Below are 24,450 nucleotides of genomic sequence, written 5' to 3'. Positions count from 1 at the left end.
TGATAAAAACTGTGGCAATCTTTTGAATCTCAGAAATGTTTACCTTTAAGCTTTCTCAGATTGGTAGTGGCAAATTCTGCAATATTGATTTCCAAATTTTTGTCCAGTGTGTATTAATGATAAACAGTCTAATTTTGAGATGTGTGTGCAAGCCTGAAAGTACAGTAGTTTGTTTTCTTCCTGCTTTCCAACATTTTTTCCACATAATTTTTATTCCAAGAGATGCTCCATTTTTGTTAACATATTGTCTAAACGTAGAAACTAGCTGCGCATAAAAAATGCAATTTTCTTAGGATTAGTGATAAACCAACGGTAGGCTTTATATAGCCTGTCTGGGGCATATAAAACACAAACTGTGTTTGAGGATAGGAAAATACTATATATGAAACAAACAAAAAAGATATTTTATTGTACATTGTCATGGTTTAATATCTCTCTAATTCCTGTTATACAAGATGAATACCTCAGCTAGGAGCCCTCTCTCGGTGGCCATGTCCACAATTTAAAGCAAGTAAGAAATAGGCCAGCTACATAATCTTTGTTCTATTCTGATTTTAACTTTGGTACTATATTTGGAAGATGCTTTGAGTGACAGGTTTCCATAATGATGTGTTTTGGTTATTCCCTAACTATTCCTAACTTCGGAATTAATTGTTTGACAACTTTTGGCTAAAAACAGTTCTTACGAAACATAGCTCAGGCTCTGTTGGAGCACATTTTTATGTCTTTCTTGACCAGCAGCTGCAGAGTTAGCTTGCTAAACTATGATGTGGGAGCTCTGAGATTCATCTTTTGCCTGAAATTATTTGTGCCTATGCTGCTTGTTTGTCAGGAAAGTAAGTATCTGACCACCAGTTATTCAAGGCTGGATAGTGCCCTGCTCACCTTTTGATGCTGTTCTATTTTTTTGTTAGTTAATATAAGAACATTTACTGGAGTCTGACTGAAACCTGGTTGAGTGCTCTTACAATAGTAGTAAGGTGTTGATTTTGTATTACTGATGTGCTGCCTGATTTTATAATTGTGTAAGTATTCTATAAGAAATAGAACAATTTCCACACGAAAGACTGGTAAATGAGGTGAGTCTTTTCTGTCTTTGCTTTCTGTCCTTTCAGTTTCATTCTCTTTCTTCTTTCCAGCTTCTTTTCATTCTATTCCCCATCCTCATTCCATTTATATTTTCTTTCTCTTGTTCATTCTGTCCCCAAATTCCCTCCTTGCATTATACTACTCTTCATTTTCTGACATCCCATTAATCTTCTAGTCTTTGTGGCTTATTTTCCCACCTCCACAAGCACACCCACAGGATGCTTAGAAATTTTACAGCATACCCAGTTGTCAAAAAACTAAACCTACAAGTCCCAGACCCATAATACTATGCTGGGAATGCTCATTAACTCCCACACTGTTTGGAAAAAGAAACTGGTACAGTTAGTATAAGGTCTGCAAACCATAATACATGCCTAATATTCCATCGCTTTCCACTAAACCTGGAAACTCCTCATTGGAGTTGGGGAAGGAGATGGGACCTGGCTTTTTTGCTTCAACTATGGTTCTGATCTTTGCAGAAACCCTAGAAAGAGTGACATGAATATGTAGCTGTAGTGCTGTGACCTCTGAAACATTAGGGTTGAGGAGAATGTACTGTTCATCATTGGATCAGAAAACCTTGTTGCAGTAGGTGGATGTGCCAGGAAGTGGATCCTCAGCACAGCTGCCGCATCATAGTGTTACTGCTGTGGTATCAGTACAAGTTCCCCACACCTGAGAGGCTAATGAGCACACCCCTTTTCTTTGACTCAAGAATGCTTGGCTAAGAAAACTCACCTGGGGAAGATGAAGCAGGGTTGCACTGGTCTTGCAGTAGACCCTTTTAATGTCAGTGGCTACTACTGCTGCAGCCACCAGCAGGAAGAGTGCAATGGTGTAAGGTCTCACTGCCAGAGGAGAGTCAAAGTTGGGTTTCTAGTGGGATGTGCCTGTGGTCTCAGATGTTTCTGTCCAGTCTGGGTGCCAGGATTTCTGCCAGACTATGTTCTTCACTGCTGGCAGAAGTCACTAAGAAAAATGACAAAAGACTGCATCTCTAATGTGTGTGTGACCAACTGATCACCCCCTCCAGTAATTGCCTGAGAATGCTAAATAAAAAAAGCAGTATTCAGTGTATGGATAACAGTGCTTGGTATCGAAAGGCAATAATCTGAGCCTTTTCTCTTGCTAAATAGCACCCATGCCAGTGTTTAGTGTTGCTCAGTGGAATTATCATTGGAGTTAATCTTAATCAAAGGTCTCTTAAACAACAGACCTGAATAGTTTTTGGAGAGTTTTCACTCTCCTGTATTTTGGAAAAGCTCTGAAAAATACAGACACTTGAGCTCCCCCCAGCCTCCCCCAGCTTTGGAAATGATCACTGTTTTTCTTTGCACTCTTAATTCTGCTGCGAGGAAGATGAAATTATTGTCAGTGTTAGAAATAGAAATGTATAAATACAAGCTTAAATTCTGCAGTGGTCAGTAGTAGGGGCTTGACCTGCTTGCCTCTGCTTGTCCCTGGTTAGTATATTTTTTTTAAGCCTGTATCAGATTTAATTAACTGTGTGGCACTTAAATGACACAGTACTGTAACATCTACCACATGTTAAAACTTTATTACTAGCTACACCGTAGCTGAATATAGCTGAACTGTAACTAACCTCAGAATTATTGGATCAATCACTGGTAACCCACCCCAGGTTAGATATTGCCAGCAGTGCTTCCAGTTCCTTTTCTTCTTATTCAGAGGATAGTGCCAAAAGAACCTAACAAAGCATTGCTAAGCAATTGAAGAAATCAGGCCTCTCCTTTACCCTCTGTTCTCTGTTAATGCAGTAAGGATGCTAGTTATTTAATGTTAAATGAAATGAACTAGCAGACCGAACTTAAAGATGAACTTGCCCAGTAAAATGATGTCCCATCATGGATAAAAAACCCTATAGTACAGTTTAAAGACTCATTATTTTTGAAAATCTTCTTTCTCTAGAATCCTACTCAAGTGGGAACTGCTCTTCAAGTTTTCCATAACCTTGGGACTTTGAAGGATACCATTGCTAATGTGGTGGATGGATACTGCACAGTCCTGGAGGAGAACATAAAAAATGCTTTGGATATCAAAGTATTGACCCAACCATCTCAGACTGTTACAAGAGGTATGATACTTGCTTTACAGAAAACGGTAACTGATTTTTTTGATGGAAGTACAGTTGTCAGGTGGAAGAAGCTCTCACATCCAAGCCTGTTACAGGAACGTTTCCCTGCTTGCTTTTACCAGTAGAGGATGGGAATAGGCATGTCTCAGAAATCACCTAATACAAAGCCAAAATTGGGTCTGTCTGTTGTTACTGGGCTCATAAGTTTTCCTTTGTTCCCCACCCTCTGTCTTTTTCCTGACTTGCCCAGAAAGTTGTCCTCATTAGTTTACAACTTTGCAGCATTTTCTTAGCAGTTTGTCATGGAAAGATGAGTCCAAATTCTGCTTTCTTTGTGTTGGTGGGAGGACCATGGGTAGAAATTATTTGCAAGCAACGGAATAAGCCTGAAACTACATTGTGATGCCTTTGTCAGATGGAAGTTGTTTCAAAGTAGTATAGTCAATGTGAAGGAATGTTGCACTATTAAACATATAGTTCCCACGTGTTAGCTCAGGTAAGAATACTGAGGAATTGGGCAGGCAAGCAAATTTGAACTTTGGCAATATGAACGTTTAAAACTTTTTTTAAAAAAACTTTTGCAACAAGTTGGGGGTCCAAAACAATAATCACTAGCATAATAAAGAAATATAGCCCCTTTCAAGGAAAGTGATGGTTTAGAAGCTGCATGCATTTCAGCTGGAATATCACTTCTTTTTTTTTTTTTTTTTTTGCAGTTTGCCTATGCATTTAAGATCTGAGCTGGTAATACCTATATTTTTCACAGCTATTGTCTCTGCCATTTGACTTTGCTATTACATCCTGCAACAGTGCTCATTGGCATTACCTTGGTGTTTCTGTGGAGTTCTGAATTGGTAAAGCAGATAACAGTGACGAACACTGAAGTAACCCCACTGAACTTCAGTTCAGTTGACTTCTCAGTTGAGATAACTGAGGCCATTCACAAAACTCCATTTTGAAGCCATTTTAGGCTGCTTTGATTTTTTAAAAAAATTCTTATGTCAGAATGCATAGAGATGTATATTTCTAATATTTTCATGTGTGAAAGCTGAAATGTGCTGTTGTGTGTTTTTAAAAACTATTTAGGTGGCCCTGGTAGAGCTGCTATGCCAACACCTGGGAACACAGCAGCTTTTCGAGCAGCCCTCTGGACAAATATGGAGAAACTCATGGATCAGATCTGTGCTGCTTGTGGACAGGTACTCAGCATCTAATTCCTGTTTGTCTAGTCATGCAATTTTTCATATAAGATACTAGGTGTCACTTTTTCTCTCAATAAATTCTTTCTTACAGGTGCAGCATTTGCAGAAAGTATTGACAAAGAAAAGAGATCCTGTATCACATGTCTGCTTCATAGAGGAAATAGTTAAGGTAAAGTTTTAATTTAGCTGAATATGTCTGTTAAGGAAAATGCAATGAGGGAATGGCTTTTGTTTACAATTTTACAGTTCCATAAAAATTTTGTAGTTAAAATAATGGGAAAGTGATGAAAGTCAAACTAACGTTGAAAGCTATATTTATGGTCTGTGGGTTAGTTACATCTGTAGAGTATAAACACGTTCTTTTTATGGTAATTTCTTTTGTTTTTTTTTTAAAGGGAGCTGATAAGGCACCGCTGTCAGTTTTTATTATTGATCATTAATGACATTCCATAAAATACCATGTGATTTGAGTAATTAATTAAGTCTGTTAGTTTGCGTAGGAAAAAGTGTCTTCATTTAACACTTTCAGCCATCTGTTTTTCTGCTTCTTGGCAATTTCTTCCTTGAAAAATAATCATGGCTGTTCTTTTGAATACCTATTCTTTTATATTCAATTGCATTGTCTTCTATTCATATTTGGAATGATTTGATTAATGGTCTCCTTCAGTGTTAGGAACAGAATTACTGAAGCTATCTCATCTACCCTAGTAGATGAGAAGAAACATAAACAAAAGATATGTTTATGCGAACATCTCCTTTTACAAGTATATGGCTGGATTTTTAATTTACATGAATTTAATTTTTGAAATATGTTGGCTAAGCTCTTCATATGCAAATGTGGTCTTCTCAACAGTGAAAGCAAGTAATGAAGGTTACATATAGCATTGAAGTTCATCTGTCTATTAAGCCCATCTCAAAAAGATGTTGCACAGAACATCACTTTTCTATGAGGCACTTCAAGCTTCAAGAGAAGCTTGTTAAAACAAAATTTTAAAAAATATATAGACTTTAGCATATTTTCTTCATTAAAAGGTTTGATCTGGCAAAAAGTATCTATTGCTGCTGGGGTGGAGCCCTTCAGTAGATCAGCATGTTTAGGGAGAAACATAGAAACCTTGAGACAGAAGGAGGAACTCTGGGAGGCTCAGGAAGAGTTTGGATGGAGAGGGAGCTTAGATAAATGAGCTTTCAGTGTCCATGAGCAGCTCCCGCCCTGAATGTGTGCATCTCACTTCCACTCTTCCCTTTTGTAGAACAGCACTTGAAAACAGGGCAAGAGTTTTTCCAGTTGTTGAGGATGATAATAGAGGGAAGCCAAAGGAAATCTTTTATAATCCTGGAAAATAAATGAACAGGGAAAATGAATCTCAATAGAAGCTAGATGCAGAGTAAGGAAAAACTCATGAGAAAATAAAAACAAAAGGCTTTTGGGTCATCATATGCTAAGCACATCCTATGATCTCTCTGATTACCCTTCCTTCTGTTGGACTTCATACTGCAGTATTGCATCTAAGTGACAAATAGTATTTCCCAAATAAAATCCATGTAATTGTTTCTCCACAGTTATCAGTCTTCCATTTAGTTTGCTCTTCAACACCTGTTTTGGTGTAGTATAACACCAAGTTGCCATTCTCAGTGAGGCAGCTAAGGAGTAGTGGTACACCCTTCTGTGATGCTACCAGAACTCTCAGCATGACATGGTACTGCTGATAGCACTGATGCTTTACTTTCTTCTTACTTGAGATGGTTCAGTGTAGCACAATGTTTTTCTTGGCCCTTCTCAGTTATACCATTTGTTCTAGTGTCCCTTGAAGAAGGTATGGCACCAGCCTGCAGATGGGTGAAGTCACACCAAACAGTAGAGCTGTTGTTTAGACAAAACCAGACAAGTACTACATGCTGCTGAAATTCAAGAGTGTGTGTACAGATGGTTTATGGGAGAGTATGAATTGTTGTGTACATTGAAAATAGATATACAATAGAAATTAATATTTTGTCATTTACTAATGAAGATTCCATCTTCTGTTAATCCAAACCGAAACAACAGGTTTTCCTCAGCAAGTGTGCTGGAGAGGGAGAAAAATTGGATTTTCTTTATTGTATTCAATTTCATTAATAAACTGAGCAAATGAACAAAAACAAACTAAAGGTACTAACATATACCCATTCGCTAGGGCAGCATGCCCACGCCAGAAGATAGGAAAACGAATCATCCACTTTACAGTCTGTGCACTAATTACTATTACTGATGTCAACATTATTATTATAGTCATCTTCTGCAGCAGCTGCAGTACCACTTTGCCTGTCCATCTGCTTCCTTGTTTTGATTACTGCAGTGCAAGTATCATCCTAGGAAGCACAAGAGAGGAGGAGACCCAGCCTTTTTAAAGCACAAGTCCTTTAATAGCAAGGAAGCTACTTGCCTTTTTTTTTTTTCCTATCATTCTCTTTTTCCCATTGGGGATTTTTTGTGTCTTTCTTTTCACAGATAGCACAGCCTGCATTTTTTTCAATTTTATATTATGACCTCAGACATGTGCTTTCAATTCTTCTAATTACCTGTTGCCGTAATAATATTTAGTAGTGTTGTCACCGAAATCGGGTATAAACCTCATAACACCAATGTAGTGTTAAAAGGCGGGCATTCTTTATTCACGGTGCCGGACACGTGGGGGATCGCTCGCTCCTTCTAACATGCATACCTTACACACCTTTCCCTTGTGATTTATATAGACCAAAATATACATATTAATCTTATCCTTACCTATTCGATATTATTCTCTTTGGTGATTGGAACAAACTTGCTCGTTTCACATGTAAATTATTGCGCAGGCTCGGTTGTCCTCTCCCATTGTTCTCTTTTGAGTAGGTGGTATTACTTGGGTTGGTGGTCCGTGAGTCGGTGGTCACGATCTCCCCCTGCCAGAATTACCTTTTACCTACTTGGTTTCTAATCTTGGCTGTCCTGGCCAATTTTCTCAGTCCACTGCACAAAACCACATTTGTCATCCTTTTCTGACAGAAACACATTCCTCTACTGACAAAAACACATTGTCTATTGTTTTGTTCACATAAATGATTACCTAGATACTAAAATGCAGATCAACAGAAACACTGATTCGTACACTCCATGTTCCCATAATATAGCAACATCCCTTGTTGACTAATTTAATCACTTTGGTTACAGTGTTGTATCATGTTGTATCCAAAAACGTAATTTTAAAACCACTAACTAATTAATTAAAGGATTCACAAAAACTTGCTGTTTAAAAAAACAAAGAAGAAACAAAATAAAAATCTGACAGATGGAGAAACTGAGGCACAGAACTTGTAAAAATTATAAATACTGGAGTTTAACAGGAGGGCAGTGACAACACCTGTGACTTTTCTACACTGTGGTTTCTCTTACAGAGCTCACTTACAAATTTTTTTACCATTAGATTTGACCAAGGGTTCAGTAACAAACGCAGGCTTACATGAGTATCATGGAAGAATCTGGAAGTATTTACACTGCACTTTTTTCTTCTCCTTCCATTGTAGATCTAGATTTTTATATTTTTCCTTTGCCACAATATGATATGAATGCAATTTTGAAAAGAAATCATTCACTTATAGTACATTGTAAAAACTGTTACAGTTCATACTAGTAATGAACTATAGATTAATTATCTGTAAATATTAAAAATACAGATTTAATTTCAAAAAATATCTGCGAGATATTTAAAGGAGAAATACTTTTTTTAAGACTGAATGGATGTTTTTGTGGTTTTATCTGAGAAAAAAGGCCTTTAATGACTAGATTTTAGTTGAGGAGCAGGGCTAAGATAATTCAGAATTCATTAAGTTCTGATTTTTAGTTTTGGGGAAAATGAATAGAGATTTAATTTTATACATTTTTTTTAAAGGTACAGGTTATTGTTTTCATAATGTTGAAGGTAAAAATTAAAATTACAAATACGATTTAAATAATGCAAAAATGATTTTTTTGTTCACCTAATGACTAGTTATATCACTTCTTACAATTGTGTAATTCACCTTCGGAGAGCTAATAGGTTACTCCAGTTTATTCTGCTTTATTGCTTTCATTGTGTAGTGACTAATCCTGCCTCAGCTGTTGTAATACCTAAACTACAATTGACTTCAGTGTAAGTTGCAGCAGAACATATCTTTCTGTGACAGCCACCTTCCTAATTAGAGATAAGAATCCCCCTAAGCCCCTTGTAGAAGAGTTGAAAATGATCTCTGATCCTCATCTATTTTGGGTCTTTCACTCCTACATAGGCATCAGTGAACAGTTCTGCAAAGTGAGAAGCAGCCTTAAAAGTAGCAAATCATTTTGCAGGGAGTTTTGGGGCGGTCAATAGAAAGGGTGAGCTGGGGTCTCTCCACTGGGCAGAAGGGTACTCCCTGTGAGAGGGCAGGTGTTCCCTTGACGGCTTTTGATCTGCTCATGTCCCGCTTGTTAGCAGCTAAGGCACGCCACAGCCCTGTCATTTACGTAAGCCTCTGGGTAAAAAAGTGAGCTGAGAGTTGTAGGGAGTGTTATGTACGTTGTGGAGGGCTCTTATCATTGCCTCTCCTGATGAACGTTTGGTGAGTAAGTAGGCTATTTTCCTGAGTTGTCAACACTGGCAATATGAGGTGTTAACGATACATAAGGAAATGTCCTCATCATTACATAAGATAGAGAAAATAAATGCAGAAGATAAATGTTTATTGCCCAAAGTGTACTTACATTTCACCTTCTTATTTCTCCTCCCTGTCCAAACTTGTTAAAAAATGTTGCTGCTTTGAAATTGTTCACATCAAACATCACATATTCACAGTCAGTTGACCCAATTAAAAAATAATCCCAAATGGAGAAAATTGAAAAAAAATCTAATTACTGCCTTATGTGACTTCAGAAAATAATCTGGTTTTCACCTATTATTACAAGTATGTGATTTATTTTCCAGAAGCAGAATTGGATTATTTGCACATCATTTCTACTGTGGTTTCTGTTTATTATTTAAGCAATAACAAGGTACTTCATGGAGATCTAAACAGAGGTGAATGAGCAGGTTTTTGATCCCCGAAATACCAAAGATGGTCTTTATTTCAAACCTACAAATTGTCCTGCTGAATTCAGTTGCAAGATTTTTGATTCCTCTCTTAAAAAACAAAAGAGGTTTCACCAGTTAAAAGTCCTGATTCTAGTTTTGGATGGATCAGCATGTCCAGACAGCTACGCTGAAAGTAATTTGGTTCTAAGTCAAATGGGAGGGTCAGAGCCTGTGCAATGGTTTTCTAATGACACTGTTTTCTCTAGAACTTTAATTCCATTTCTCTGACAGAAATGTGCAGCTGGAAATAAAAGGAATGGTGAGGAGGTTGTGTGGGTTAGTAGGTTGTAATGACCTTTGTTCTTTTTCACTTCTGGTTTGGCGGGGTTTGTGGACATTGCAGTTTGGTGATGATTGAAAATTATTAAGTCAGTTGGTTTTCAGACAGCTTACTATTTGAAAAGAAATGCATTTAGCAGAAGTGTCACCTTTTATCATCATTCTTGTCGATCTTACCTGAACAACTATGGGCTGACTGGATGTGGTAACGAACCACCCTTTCATCCTTGGGTGGGGTATATAATAGTCAAGGTGAAAGTGTAGTTCGAATTGCTGCTGTACGTACTAAATCAGTTCTCTGGATAGAAGAAAGCTGTGAGGTCCCTTGGGTAGTTACTGGCTTTTGGAAACACTAAGTTCATTTACTTCCAGTTGATGCATATCTTGCAGGAATATGGGAGAATTAATTAATATTTTCAGTAGTTTTGAAAATACAGGACACTCTTTAAGACTTAAGTATTTTTGTTCTTTACAAATTAGTTTTCTGAGGAACCACTTAAGAATTCTAGTATTCTAATAGGGAATTGTACAGCCTTAACTTTGTTTTCTAGTTAAGGAGGTTATATTTAAAAATACCCCAGGTTTTGTTTCTTTTGTCAGCTGCATAAAGAAACCTTTTAAAAATGTTGCACTACTGCTGGAACTGTAGAAACTATTACACCTTGGGCATTAACTGATCAGCTCAGTGTAATGAAATTCTATGCCCTGCAGTAAAACAAAAAAATCAAGGTCATTTTTAAAACCATGATGTCGTTTATTGACATCTGTTCACCTGCAATGTATAATGTAGACAACATTAGGAATTTAAATGCACTGTTCTTTTAAGAAATTTAATCTCGACTACTTTGAGAAGATAGAAAAGGTTTATTGAAAACACACTCAGAATTTATTTGTTTCTTTACTGATTAATTGCAGTACTGAGGATGGTGGCTTTTTGTTCACAGTGTAACATTTGGCAATTATGTTGCTATAGAAATAGTGCAAATAGATTTCCTTATTTCTGTCCCATAAGATCTTGCTATACAAAAATGTTAAATTGTTGGCATTGTTGCTTTACTGGTGGAAAAAATATTTAGGCTGTCCTTTAAATGTCTTCTGTTTTTAGAGCAACATTCGCAAGTCCCGTATTTCTTTATGGTGGAGCCTTTGATTACAGATAGAAAACACTGTATGTATTAGTATGCAAAGCCTGATTTCAGGAGCCTGCAGCAACTAGCTGCATGGTAATATTCACTATATTGTTTTACATTTCAAAGAGGCTTCACAATAAAGATGTTTTTCACATTCTACTCAAAGTATCAAAATTCCTACAGGGAAAAATATGTTGGAAGTGATTGTCATGAAGTGGGAGCCAGTTTAGAAGCAGTGGGTCAGATTTATTATTTGAATGTTAGAATAGCTATTTTAGACACATAAAAATATGATAATTCACAGATGGGAAATTATACTCATTAAGTTCTAAATTTACAGTGTGGAGGAAATAGAGACATTTGTAAAAATAAATGTATGTCTCTTCAGCATCTTTTTGCATTCTTGTCTAATACTGAATAAGGGGGGTACTTTTATTTGCATTCCTTGGATTTAGATTCAATGTCAGGTACTAAATAGTTACATTTAGAACAGAGTTCAAGAGACTTCATTTCAGTGATAGCAAAGTTAATTAGTAGTTTGGTATGTTTTTTTAAAATGAGGTAAGCTGTTCTGTTTTTATGTTTGAGGAGACTTTAAATCAGTTTTCCAGGCTGCAGCATTAGTATTATTGTAGAGTAACAGTGAATACAGATCTTCAAGTATCTTTATTCTTATGGTACTGGTACTCAGCCCACTATTGTTCAGTGGTTTATTAACTTACTAGTAGCTATTAGTGAAAATGGGTTATACTCTTTGAACTGTGAAATCAAGTCACTTTCATGTGAGTAAGTGGGAAGGGGTTTAGCACATGGATTCTGTCAGCCTGTAGCTTTTTTCTATCAAAGATAATCTTGTAATTCTGCAAACAGGCAACATTAATCTAAATTTCAAATCTTTACAGTTGAGTAATAATGTCACTTCGCACTATTAACAAGTCTGCACACATGCTATAATACAATGCATTAGAGATATAAAGGCCTCTGAAAGAAAGCATATTTAATACACATGTATGAATGATTTTTTTTCCCCTCTTCATTCCGTACCAGTAAAAAAATACTGATCTGAATCCTTTCCTTACCACCAGTCATTGCATTGAAAATGGTTGAATCTGCAGTCTCTCTCAGTTGCACTGTGTGCTGTAATGGCCCTCTTTTTGAAGTTCTGAAACTCAGCTTTTTGTGAACATAGGGTTGCTCATGAGTGGCCTGGCTGAATGGCCAGGCCCAGAGGCTGGTGATCAGTGTTGCAGTCTAGCTGGGGCTGGTAACTAGTGGTGTACCCCAGGGGTCAATACAGGGTCCTGTCCTGTTTAACACCTTCATTAATGATCTGAATGGTGGGACAGAAGGTAGCCTCAGCAAGTTTGCTGATGACACAAAACTGGGAGGAGTGGCTGATGCTCCAGAGGGTCGTGCAGCCATCCAGAGGGACCTCAACAGGCTGGAGAAATGACCTGACAGGAACATCACAAAGTTCAATGAGAAGTGCAGAGTCCTGCACCTAGGGAGGAACAACCCCAGGCACCAGCGCATACTGGGGCCACCCAGCTGGAAAGCAGCTTGGCAGAAAAGGACCTGGGGTGGCCACCAGGTCAAACATGAGCCAGCAAAGTACCCTTGCTAAAAAGAAGGTGAATAGTGTCCTGAGCTGCATTCAGCAATGTTAATTGTCAGCAGCTTGAGGAGGTGATCCTTACCTTTATTCACCACCAGCGGAGCTACACATGGAGTATTCTGTTGAGTTATGGGCTCCCAAGTAAAAGAGATGTGGACATGCGGGAGAGAGTCACAGAGCCACAAAGATGAAGGACTGGAGCATCTCTCCTGTGAGGGAAGGCTGAGAGAGCTAGGACCATTCATCTTGGAGAAGGCTCAGGGGGATCTTATCAATGTATATAAATTCCTGAAGGGAGGGTGCAAAGAAGCTGGAGCCAGGCTCTTACAAGTGCTGCCCAGTGACGGCACCAGAGGCAATGGGCACAAACTGAAACACGGGAGGTTGCCTCTGAACATCAGGAAACACTATTTCACTGTGATGGTGACTGAGCACTGGCAAAGGCTGCCAGGGAGGTTGTGGAGTCGCTGTACTTGGAGGTATACAGAAGCTGTCTGGACATGTTCTTGGGAAACCTGGTCTAGATGGCCCTGCTTAAGCAGGGAATTTGGACCAAATGACCTCCACAGGTCTGTTCCAACCTTAACCATTCTGTAATTCTGTTGATGTGCAGCTTAAAATCTCTCCCTAAACGGCCAGTTGGCTGCTTTGAATTTGGCATCTACTAAATGTAGGCCTTTTCTGCCCTAGACTAGCAAAAGTGTTAAACTTTTCCCATTAAGAATATTAAATTTTCATACTTATTATGCTTGTATTATTGGGGAAAGACTCATTTTATTAGTTTATAACAGAAGGATTTACTTATGAGAACCTTATCTTAAAATACAGTTTGCTACTCTGTGTTCACCTAGAGTGCACAAGCCTGTGTTCAACTTTGCTTTCTTGAGCTGGGACAGGATGAACTAGCACTGTCCAAATGTCTCCTGGCACTGTCATTATGCCAAAGCCTTTTCTACTGGGGGGAAGTTGGACAATATTACTGTCTGTGCAGAGTATTGATGATAGTAACTTCATAGCAATAGTTGAAACTAAACAGTTATACATGGTGAACACATTTTTTGCTGATTGATGATTATGGCCCTGATTCAGCAAAGGACTTAAGCACGTTCTTAATTTCACATAAATAAGGTATACCATGGAAGTCAGTCTGCCTGCATCCGTTATTCTAATAAAGGTAAACTTTGTTGAATTATGGCTTACACAAATGATCTTTGTCCAGTTCATGTACAGCATAAAGTGAGCCCAACTGTTGAGAAAATTCATTTCCTTTTGTGGTCTAGCCTGCTAGACACACTTTGTCTGATTTACGTGTGTAATTTCCATGAGCAAGTAATTCCTATGTGAATAGTATGTGTGACGGAGTACTGAATTTTTAAACAGTGTGAAAAAAGGATAAAATTATAGTGGATGGACCAATCTGGAATCTGATTGTTGTGGTTTTCTATTTTACTCTACACAGAAGCAAGTAGATTCTCTAGGAATAATGTTTTCAAAAGTAGCTGAGTGCTTATAGCCCATATGTGTTTAAAAAGCAACCTTCTATTCCCCTGGTTCTGGCCAGCTGTCCAGCAGGTCAGAACAGCAGAGGGTTGCCCTAGTTTATGTTACTGGGCAGTTGTTCAGTTCATTTCTGAAAGCAAAGAATTGGCAAGAGGAAGACTGATCTAAGCTGTCTTGCACTGCCCAAGGAGTTGCATAAGAGCTACTAAAATGTTCAAGTGCCTGCTCAGCTGTATTAGTTCTGGGGAATAAAGTGGTTGCTGGGCACAGGAACAGCAGGAACAGTATTTTTAATTCCCAGTTTGGGCTGGTAGGTTATTAGTTTATGTAAGTGTAGTTTAGGCATAGGAGCATTTTCACAGCAATTTTTATGAAAAGAAATATCCAGTTCTATGGCTGATCTTAACTTCCTAACCATTTTGTAGTGGTGCAAAGTATGATGTATGTGCAGATTTCCTCTGCTGTGAGATCAAAATAAGGCTACGAACAGATAGTACCATCAATTAAAAAAATATGCTGAGTTAAATGGATCTGCTTTTGGGGGGAGGAATCCTGTTTTGCCATTATACTCCTTCAGTTGCTTGCAATTAATGTTCATAGATTTAATTCAGTTATATTCCATGAAGGGGAAAATATGTGTATGTCAACCTGAATCTTGCCTGTCCTGAGTTTTAGATACCATCAATTACCGTTAAGATTCTTTTGCTGAAGAAAGAACATATTGCATGAAAAGAGGAAATAGGATTCTGTTATATGCTAAATTGTAATAATTTCCTTCTGAGAGGCTTTAAATTGTGTATGGATGTTTTAAGTTGGATTTCTATGTATGCAATATGCACCTGAAAGAGTTTTGTCCCAGAGAACAGTACCAGACCTCTTCATTTCCAAAGGTTTATGTGTTCCTGCGTACTTAAACACATACACTGATGGGGGGGGCAGTATGACAGAATGGTGACCTTTTTCCAGTGTTGTTAGTTATAGAATAGGAAGCTGTTGGAAAATGATTGCCACAGAGCTGAAAAGATAATCGGATGCAGTTCATTACTCATCTTGTCAGCTGCTCCTGCTACAAGGGATTGTATCACAAGATGTTAATCTGCTTGTGACTAGATTTCAAAGCAAGCATTTTTATTTTGGAGGGGGTGTAAGTAATTTAACATCTTTCAATTTTATTTCATTTTAAGAAGCAAAAGAAATGGAAAATTCCCAATTTAAAGTCTCAGAATATTAATTGATAAAAATATTAGTACATCCTTGTGGGTTCTGTTACAAAAATATGATTATATGCTGCAAAAAGCTATTTAATTGCAGAAGTTGTTCTTTTTAAGCTGATGATGAGGTAGTGTATTCCTTGAATAGTGGAAGTTAGTCTGCTAGCACACTTCAGCATGTTCTGCAAGACAACAAATACAGACACAAGACAGATCTGCACCAGAAAGAATCCCTTCTACACATTGAATCACTAATGTGGATGTACCCAATGCTCCCATACATTGTCTACCAGTGAGAATATTTGGTGCAAGTGTAGAGGAGGACCAAATTCATTACTTACACTCTGCAGATGGGAAGATCACAAGAATGCAATTTTAGCTAGATGACATTTGCTGAAAGTGAAAGGCCCAAAAGAGCAGTTACTTTCAGATCCTGTGGGATGTTGCTCACAGTGTTACATGAAGCATAGAGAAAGGCTTATGAACTTCCCATTACAATAAGATGAGCCAGTAAATTTGCTGTCTACATTTGAGGCAAGCAGTACTGCGCTTTCCACTTCTACCTTCATCCTGCCTGTCTTCTTAAGTCCTTGAAGTTGTCCGGTATGAGGAGAGGGACATTCCTTTAATTTCCTGCTAAGCTGGAGAAAAATGCTCCTTTTGCTACCCATTTTTTGGTGTCCTTTTCTAGTATTGTTTATTGTCAAATGGAATTGCACATTGTATTTTAAATAGTTAAATTATAATTTCCATTGTGAACTGCAGGCACAGATGTAATCACTACTAGAATACATTCTTTAAAAAATAAGCAATGAGATACTTAAAAAATAATATGTTGAGTTAATGTGTAAGCAAAAAAAATTGCAGATTTAAACCAAATAAATAAATGGTTTCTGAATGATCATGGTTGCATATGGCACTTTTTACTCCAGCAGGAGTACCTAATACCTAATGCTAATGCCTTGCTGTATTCCAGTTTTGGTAGCTACAGTCCACCCACTTAAGTACCCCCTAGTGTATGTGTAGGCAAGAGTATTCTCTAGTTCCTGCCACAAACTCTTACGTGGTCTTTTGTGTGCTATTAATCAGCAGCTATATTTCACTTCCTGAGTGACTGCATCTCAACCCTGGACAAAGTGCAATATTATATCTTGCGTTATAGAAGCAGTCAGTAACAACTCTGTAGATAGTGTCTTTAGTTGGTCCAAAACTGGGGCATTAATAATTTTTTTCCCTAAATATTTTTGACTGTCAATCAGTATGAAATGTTATTTGATTTTTCCATGTAGCTTTTCCCCTTTGTTTCTTCTCATACATAATACAGTTGGTTACCCAAGATGTGAGGGCTGCCTTCTACAAAATTCTGATACAGTTAATGAACACCATTTGCCCAGGTCAGAATACACGAGCTAAGGGGCAGAGGCTTAGTTGGTACAGCTGCTGCTACTATGCAAATGTTCACATGAGTACATAAATATATAGTTCTGACTTTATATTATATATGTGTGTGTATATATAGGTACCTACAAAAGTTATATATTTTCCCCAAAACATTAAATATCATCACATGTATGTTACTGTTATTTGTCACTGTGTTGAATCTGCCAATTAGGATAGAAATGTGGAGGGACTAAGTGCAAGTTTGTTTTCAGAACCCTTTAATCATTGCTTTTTCCGCTGAGACTATGACAGAGGTGTAGATGGTCATTACAGTAATGAAAAAAAAGTTGTTTGAAAGTGCTCTGTAAGTATTTTTCCACCTCCATTAGATTATTTAGAAATTGAATTGAGTTACCATGCTGAATAGGCAAACATTGTTCCAGGTTGGGATAGAAAATATGAAAGCTAATTAATTTACTTTATAGTTGATGTGAAATGCCATTTGTTTTACAGTAATTTTCATGTTTTAAATGTGAAGCTGTGAAATGAAGAACTGAATAATTTCTCCTTTATGCTATAGTAATAAATTTGCAAAAAACCCCAAAGATATTTTATGCCATGCACCTTCTGAATCATTGCCTAATATTATAATTTTACTTTGCCATTTATGAAAATCAAGAACAATTTTACAGAAAATATAAAGATAGCTGTAAAATAAGTTACTTCAGTTTCTAAATCCATCAGCGTCCTCAAGCAGTCAAAAATGAGATTCTGTCATCCCAGTTTATTTTAGTATTCTGTGTTAATTCTCATATGTTTTACAAGTATAAGTCTGAGAGCGTAAATGATGTTCTCTCTCAATTCTTAACACATGGCCTGTAAATTTTATCATTCTTTGAATGTCTTTGGAGGTAAGGGGTAGCGTTGGATGAATTCCTCATGTGATCTCAGAATTTGTGAAAGCATTCTATCTGATATTTTCTTTTTTATTTTTAGAGGTCTCAGCGTACTTTTGACTGATTTTCGGGTTTTATATCAGTTCTTTAAGATGATAGGTTTGGAACTGAAACCAGCTTGAACTTGCAGTCTTTCAATGACCAGAACTTCATGCGGGATACAGTGGTACCCTGTTAATGAATGGATGACATTCTAAACACCTAATTGCTTTGCATGTTATTGCTAATGCAAATGAATAGAATGCATTCTTTCTTCCTTTGTCATCTTAAGTAGTAATTCAATTTGGAGTAGCTGGACTTTTATATCTGATGTCCTAATGTCAGCAAATGTCCACCTTTTTGTGGTGCTGGGAACTGACACTTTAAAAGGGCTTGTGTTATTAACAAGAACCAGGGGTGTTTGGTTTGGGGTTTTTTTTTTCATTTTTCTGAATCACTGGCAGTGCCAAAAGAAAAGCTGAGAAAATGCATCCCTGTTTGACAGTGATTTCAGTGTTGAGCCCTTTGCCTAAACCCATCTTTAGCTGTGAATGTTGTGCTTTGATTTAAAACCTTGGATGTTTCAGAGTCAGGATAGAAACAGCCAAGTGCCAGCATAAGATCCCTAGAATTGCTGACATTTGTCATCACTGCTGGCTGTTTCACTTTTTCATTCTGAACACTTATTGCTGATTATCATTACTATAGTGATTTGGTCAAAATGGTTAATTTATACAGTAGGGTCAATGCATGACATGTGTACCATGCAGTGAAGAAAACTCTTCTGTCCAGAGCGAGCTTCCCCTTCCCATGAAAACACTGGACAGCCTTCCTAGTATCTAACTAGTGGGCAGGACAGGATACCCATTGTCATCTCTTGTAATTTTTTCTACCTCAAACACACAGACAGGAAGAAAGCAAAAGAGAGAAAACAAAATCATGCTTTAGTGCTTGAGCATAAGTGCGAGATGTTGGGGGGAGTAAGGAAACAGCCTGCTATTTCTTTTATGTCATCTTTGCAATAATATGCTACCTTGTTCCCACTTCTGACAGCAAGTCCTGTTGACACAACATGGTGAAGAGTCAGCTGTGAGGTTCACTGTATTTTCCTGTGTTTTATGTTTTTAGAAACAGGAAACTGTTCTGTGTGAAGCAGAGCAGCATGCACTGGTTTTGGTCCCTGGTTGATGTTTGCAAGCACGTTGTAATGGCAGTACAATAATTGCTGTGTGTAGTCAGCACGGGAACCCCCACGGAATGAGAAGGTCACTGCAATGCAAAGAGATTTTCTAACATGGCTTTGAGGTGTGGTGCTTTGGTCTACACTTATGCCCCTAGAGAACTGGGAGCATTTCTCTCAGACTTGAAGGAAAATATTCCATTTGAGAGAAGACTGAAGCTTTTATTTTTTCTCCAACATTTTTTCTAGCTTTAAACTTGAGGGAAACTTCTCAGACTTCATTTACTTAGTTTTTCTTCTCAGTGATGGTAGAACAGCTTTGACTTGGGAGCATTTGCATTCTTTAAGATTCTTTGAAAAGAGTATGTTTTGAAACTTGTATTTCTTTTGTCCCTTGCTATCAGGATGGCCAGTCTGATATTTTGTACAAATTCTGGACTGCAGTAACTCAGACACTTTCCTCTCAGTTTCAATCAGCAACAGACTGTAAGTATTCAGTACAAACTATTTGTAATGTGTTCTATGGTTATTCTGAATCTCTCATTTCAATAAGCCCTTTGCTCATTATCCCTTCTACTAGAACTATAGCAGTGGTTCACTCAGTGTGGGGTCTGTGAATTTAAAACTTCTTGGGTTTGTAACCAAACAGGGTGATCCTCCCAAGCTACAGTTGAATTTCCAGAAGGAATTTTCTGCTTCATTAGTTAGCTATTATCTAATAACAAAAATGTATTTTTGCAACTGTATGTGGAGGTAAAAATGTTTGGAATGGTACATTATACTTTCTAAAGTGAATGGGTTTGCCAAATTCAAAAATAGGAGTTTGATTTTAAAGAGCAGTTCTTACAGTCTTTTCTTGTTAAACACTGATTATTTGTAAAAATCTTGTTTTAGCCATTTTTGGATACCTTTGTAAACAGGAGTTGAGTTTCTTCAAAATTGTGTCTTATCTAAACATAGATAAATGGTTGGTGTTCTGAGTATACACAATATTCTGTACGTATGTAATACATAAATGGTAGATACAATCAAGGTGTATTAAATAAAAATCATGTATAAACATAAGACAGTGCTGTTACCAGTACATGCTAATGCGGCATGCAATTGGATCAGAGGTGAGTTTGGTACTTTCATAAATACACCTTTCATGCTTGCATTCAGTGTATAAAGTTAATCTTTTGCACATACAGATGAAGTGCATAAGATCTGCATTTATCTTTGTGATCTCAGCTGTTGCATTGGCTCTTCAAAATTTGGTCCTTCCAGGCTTTAGAGCATGAATATAATTTTGAGGAACTGGTTGGTTGATTCATGATCAGTGGTTGCTAAGTAACTAGATGATCCCAAAAGAAAATTTATTCATCTTGTGTTTAAACATATTAATTTTACTGCTTGCCTTATGCATTACTTTAACAGCAGTATGTACATAGCCGGAATCTCATTTGTTCAAACTCAGCATGTGCTACCTGTTTTCCGCACTTTGTTTTAACGATTGTAAAATTGTGACATCAGTTAATGGGATCAATCAACATTTCAGAAGTAAGGGAACTCTTACATTTTGTCAGCAGTACTTTGTCTGACAGGTATTGAAATATATTTTATTACTTAAAATTTTTAATAATGTTTTTTATTTAAACATTTAGAGAGAACAGTTGGATTTTTGAACTGTGAATGATGTTTTTACTTTGCTACAGCTGAGTTTTGGGAAACAATGCTTATAGTGAGTGGACTTTTTCGTTTAAGTGACACATCTATATGAGAATGTTCATTTTTAACATACAAATCCTAAGTGATTGGATGCACTGACATCAGACACAGACCTCTGGATCATATAGATCAGAGGAAAACTAGACAATATCAGAAAAATAGTGTGAGAATAGGAATTTGTGGCAGTTTATAGAGTTTGAAAATAGATCATTATCTGCTTTTGTGAGGTTGGGACAGTCTTTATAACCATAGCTTCGTGACCTAAAATAACTCTGTGTTTGATAATAAATGTGAATCCTCCAGTATTCAAAATTAGAATATATTTGAGTTGAAAGGACAGGCTGGGTGAAATGGGGCAGATGTCTGGAGCATGAAAAACCTATGAATGAATGGAACAGTGTTAATCTCCTAATGTCATGGGAAATCCATAAAGTATGAGTGATGTTAGATCAAGATTAACATCAGTTGCTAAAACAGTTGTGCATTTGTTTCATTTCCTGTTACTTGGGGCAGGCCTTTCAATGTTGAAAGTAATGCAGAAAAATTTTTTCTGCTGGCTTGGTCATTCTTTATTTGACAAGTTTAGGAATTGCATGTTAGATACTTCATTTTAAGAAGTGTGCGTAAAAACATATACTTCCCTCTTAATATTTCTTAAGACTCTGACTCAGAAGTTATCTTTGGTTTAAATCTTCAAAGTTGCACAGCCTCACATTTTAACCCCATCAAGCTACTGTTAGAAAATCTCTAGATTCAGAGAGTTCTAATCATACTTTGGACCTAAATGAATGATAATATTAATAATTAAGTTTGATACCAAAGGTTTCATGACCGTGATTAGTATCTTTATTGTACAAAATAAGTTTTCCATGTCCATGCTTCCAGTTCTTGATTTTATGTTGGTGCTTTAGATTCTTACCTTTGTCAAATGCATTTAATGCGATAGCTTATACCACTTTGAAATGAATTATCAATATTACATTATTAATATTAAAGATAGGATTACACTGTATATCATTCATTGATATAAATGCAAGGATACCGGTAGTTTTTGAACTTAGCAATGCATAATCCTTACTGCTTTATTTTGCAGCCTCTATGTTTTTGAAACAAGCTTTTGAAGGAGAATACCCTAAATTACTGAGGCTGTATAATGACTTGTGGAAGCGCCTGCAACAATATAGTCAAAATATTCAGAGGAATTTTAACACAAGTGGAACCACTGATCTCTTCACTGAACTACAACAAATGGAAGAAGATACACAGGACATATTCATGCAAAAACCCCAAGATTATGAGTATGTATTATCAACTGTAAGGCAATAAAATGTAAAGCTTTGCACCCTGCAATAAAACAGAATATTTTTAAGAACTTAGTTTTATTCAAATAGTTGGACTAGGAAAATTTTAAAGGCTTTTTTTTCCTTTTGCAGTTATTGCTTTAATACTATTTTAGAGCTGTAGGATTTTAATTAGGGTATATAATTAACAGTGTTGGATTGTCTTGCCTTTCACAAAGTCCCTGACTTTGGAACTAGCTTTATCTTTCTGTTTCTTTGGGTGAAAAAAAAACCCAACAGAATGCTGAAAATTCAGTTTTGTATGTGTTGCGATTACAGCAGTAGCTTTCTCTTAATGATACCACAATCATTGGAGTGTGACAAACGCTCAGTTTGTTATGATTCACAGTTTTTATGTTTGTACATTGTAGAATAAACATGATCTGAGTGGTAGATACCAGATCAAACTGGAACAGGCTCATCAAGTCTATTAAGACTTCTAGACTTATGTAAGATAAAATGAATATTTTATGTGAGATTTGTATTGGCTTAAATATATTCCTGACTAGTCAGTGGGAGACTTACCGACTTCAATGGAAGCAAAATAAAGAGTTCACCAAACTTCTGACAATGAGCTAAAATGTTTGAGAGTGCTACTGCTTACTCATTTTCACAAACAGAAATACTAAAGACTGGAGGTTATTAAAGGTAAATTTAAGAAGAATGTTTCTATTTTAAGCTTTCTATACATATATGTATACCAGGAGGTTTGGGTTTTTTTAATATATCATTGAGTACAAGCTATCTGCAAATGAAATATTGTGAATGTAAAAAGGTCTTTCATTGCAGTTCTGGATATATTGCTGGTAGTTTGCTGATGTTCTTAGAACTGTTTGTCTCAAGAACACCTTGAATTAGGGATTCCACGTAGCTCTTACAGAAGGTGCTAAGAACTGCATTGAACTACACAGAATTGTTCCCTCACTAGTTACTCGGTTCATGTGAAAAGCAAGGTGTTATATATTGGAATCTTTCCAAGTGCATATATTTAAAGAGCAGAAAGAAAAACCAGGTTCAATACTGTGATGTTCTGTATTTTCTGGAAAGATTCAGTGCTATTGTTTTAATTTATTTTAAAATGTAGTAATTCTGTCTTATATCCACAGTCCAGAAAAAGCCTTGAAAGATTCACTGCAACAATATGAAGCTGCTTATTTGTCAAAATCCTTATCTCGACTCTTTGACCCCATCAATCTTGTCTTCCCTCCTGGAGGTCGGAATCCTCCTTCTTCTGACGAGCTTGACAGCATCATTAAAACTATAACCAGGTATGCACATGTAATACATGGCAAAATGTAATCTTCAACATGTTTTTTTTCTTTCATAAGTTACAATTTTAGAAACTAGACTTCCTTAGGAGCTGCTTAGTGTAAAAGTTAAGTCAGGATTTAGAATAGAATAGAATAGAATAGAATAGAATAGAATAGAATAGAATAGAATAGAATAGAATAATTTCAGTTGGAAGGGACCTACAATGACCATCTAGTACAACTGCCTGACCACTTTAGGGCTGACCAAAAGTTAAAGAATATTATTAAAGGCATTGTCCAAATGCCTCTTAAACACTGACAGGCTTGGGGCATCGGCCACCTCTCTAGGAAGCTGTTCCAGTGTTTGACCACCCTCTTGGTAAAGAAATGCTTCCTAATGTCCAGTTAGGCTCTCCAAGAGGCTGCAGCGCAGCTCTGCAGAGGGGATCCTGGGGGTCCTGGTCAACAGCAAGTTGGACATGAGCCAACAGTGTGCTCTGGCAGCCAAGAGGGCCAGCTGTGCCCTGGGGTGCATCGAGGCCTGCATTGCAGCCAGGCGAGGGAGGGGATTGTCCCGCTCTGTTCCTCACTGGTGCGGCCTCACCTCGAGTGCTGTGTGCACTTTTGGGTGCCACAGTACATTCAGGGTATAAAGCTACTAGAGAGTGTCCAGAGAAGGGCCACGAAGTTGGTGAAGGGTTTAGAGGAGAAACTGCATGAGGAGCAGCAAAAGTCACTTGGTTTGTTCAGCCTGGAAGAGAGGAGGCTGAGGGCAGCCCTCATCGCGGTCTGCAGCTTTCTCACAAGGGGAGGAGGAGGGGCAGGCGCTGATCTCTTCTCTCTGGTGACCGATGATAGGACCCAAGGGAATGGCAGGAGGATGTGCCAGGGGAGGTTTAGGTTGGGTATTAGGAAAGGATTCTTCACCCAGAGGGTGTTGGAGCACTGGAACAGGCTCCCCAGGGAGGCAGTCACGGCGCCAAGGCTGATGCTATTCAAGAATGATTTGGACAATGCCTTCAGAGATATGGTGTGAATTTTGGGATTGTCCTGTGCAGGGACAGGAGTTGGACTTGATGACCCTTGTGGGTCCCTTCTAACTCAGGACATTCTGTGATTCAGTCTAAACCTCCCCGGCGCAGATTTGAGCCATTCCCATGTGTCCTATCGCTGGATCCCAGGGAGAAGAGATCAGCACCGCCCTCCCCACATTCCCTCCTCAGGAAGCTGTAGGGAGCAATGAGGTCGCCCCTCAGCCTCCTCTCCTCCAAGCTAGACAAGCCCAGAGTCCTCAGCTGCTCCTCACAGGACATGCCTTCCAGCCCTTTCCCCAGCTTTGTTGCCCTCCTCCAAATGCATTCAAGGACCTTTGCATTCCTAAATTGTGGGGCCTGGAATGGCACGCAGCACACCAGGTGAGGTGATGCCAATGCTG

At 37.7% G+C, this 24,450-nt stretch overlaps 1 protein-coding gene across 1 annotated transcript in view; it reads left to right on the top strand.

Moving 5' to 3' along the window:
* The window catches only part of COG5 (component of oligomeric golgi complex 5), a 203,215-nt gene that overhangs the window by 131,525 nt on the left and 47,240 nt on the right, over positions 1–24,450 (top strand). Inside the window, exons 8-13 of the mRNA XM_064444939.1 lie at positions 3,019–3,184; positions 4,271–4,383; positions 4,478–4,555; positions 19,123–19,204; positions 21,519–21,723; positions 22,872–23,033. Of these exons, the coding sequence (XP_064301009.1) occupies positions 3,019–3,184; positions 4,271–4,383; positions 4,478–4,555; positions 19,123–19,204; positions 21,519–21,723; positions 22,872–23,033 (806 nt within the window). The remainder of the gene's footprint in view (positions 1–3,018; positions 3,185–4,270; positions 4,384–4,477; positions 4,556–19,122; positions 19,205–21,518; positions 21,724–22,871; positions 23,034–24,450) is intronic.

The sequence above is a fragment of the Phalacrocorax carbo genome, chromosome 1 (genome assembly GCF_963921805.1).
Source record: "Phalacrocorax carbo chromosome 1, bPhaCar2.1, whole genome shotgun sequence".
NCBI classification, from domain to species: Eukaryota; Metazoa; Chordata; class Aves; order Suliformes; family Phalacrocoracidae; genus Phalacrocorax; species Phalacrocorax carbo.
The sequence above is the reverse complement of the archived record's forward strand: the minus strand, read 5'-3'. Positions and strand labels throughout refer to the sequence as shown.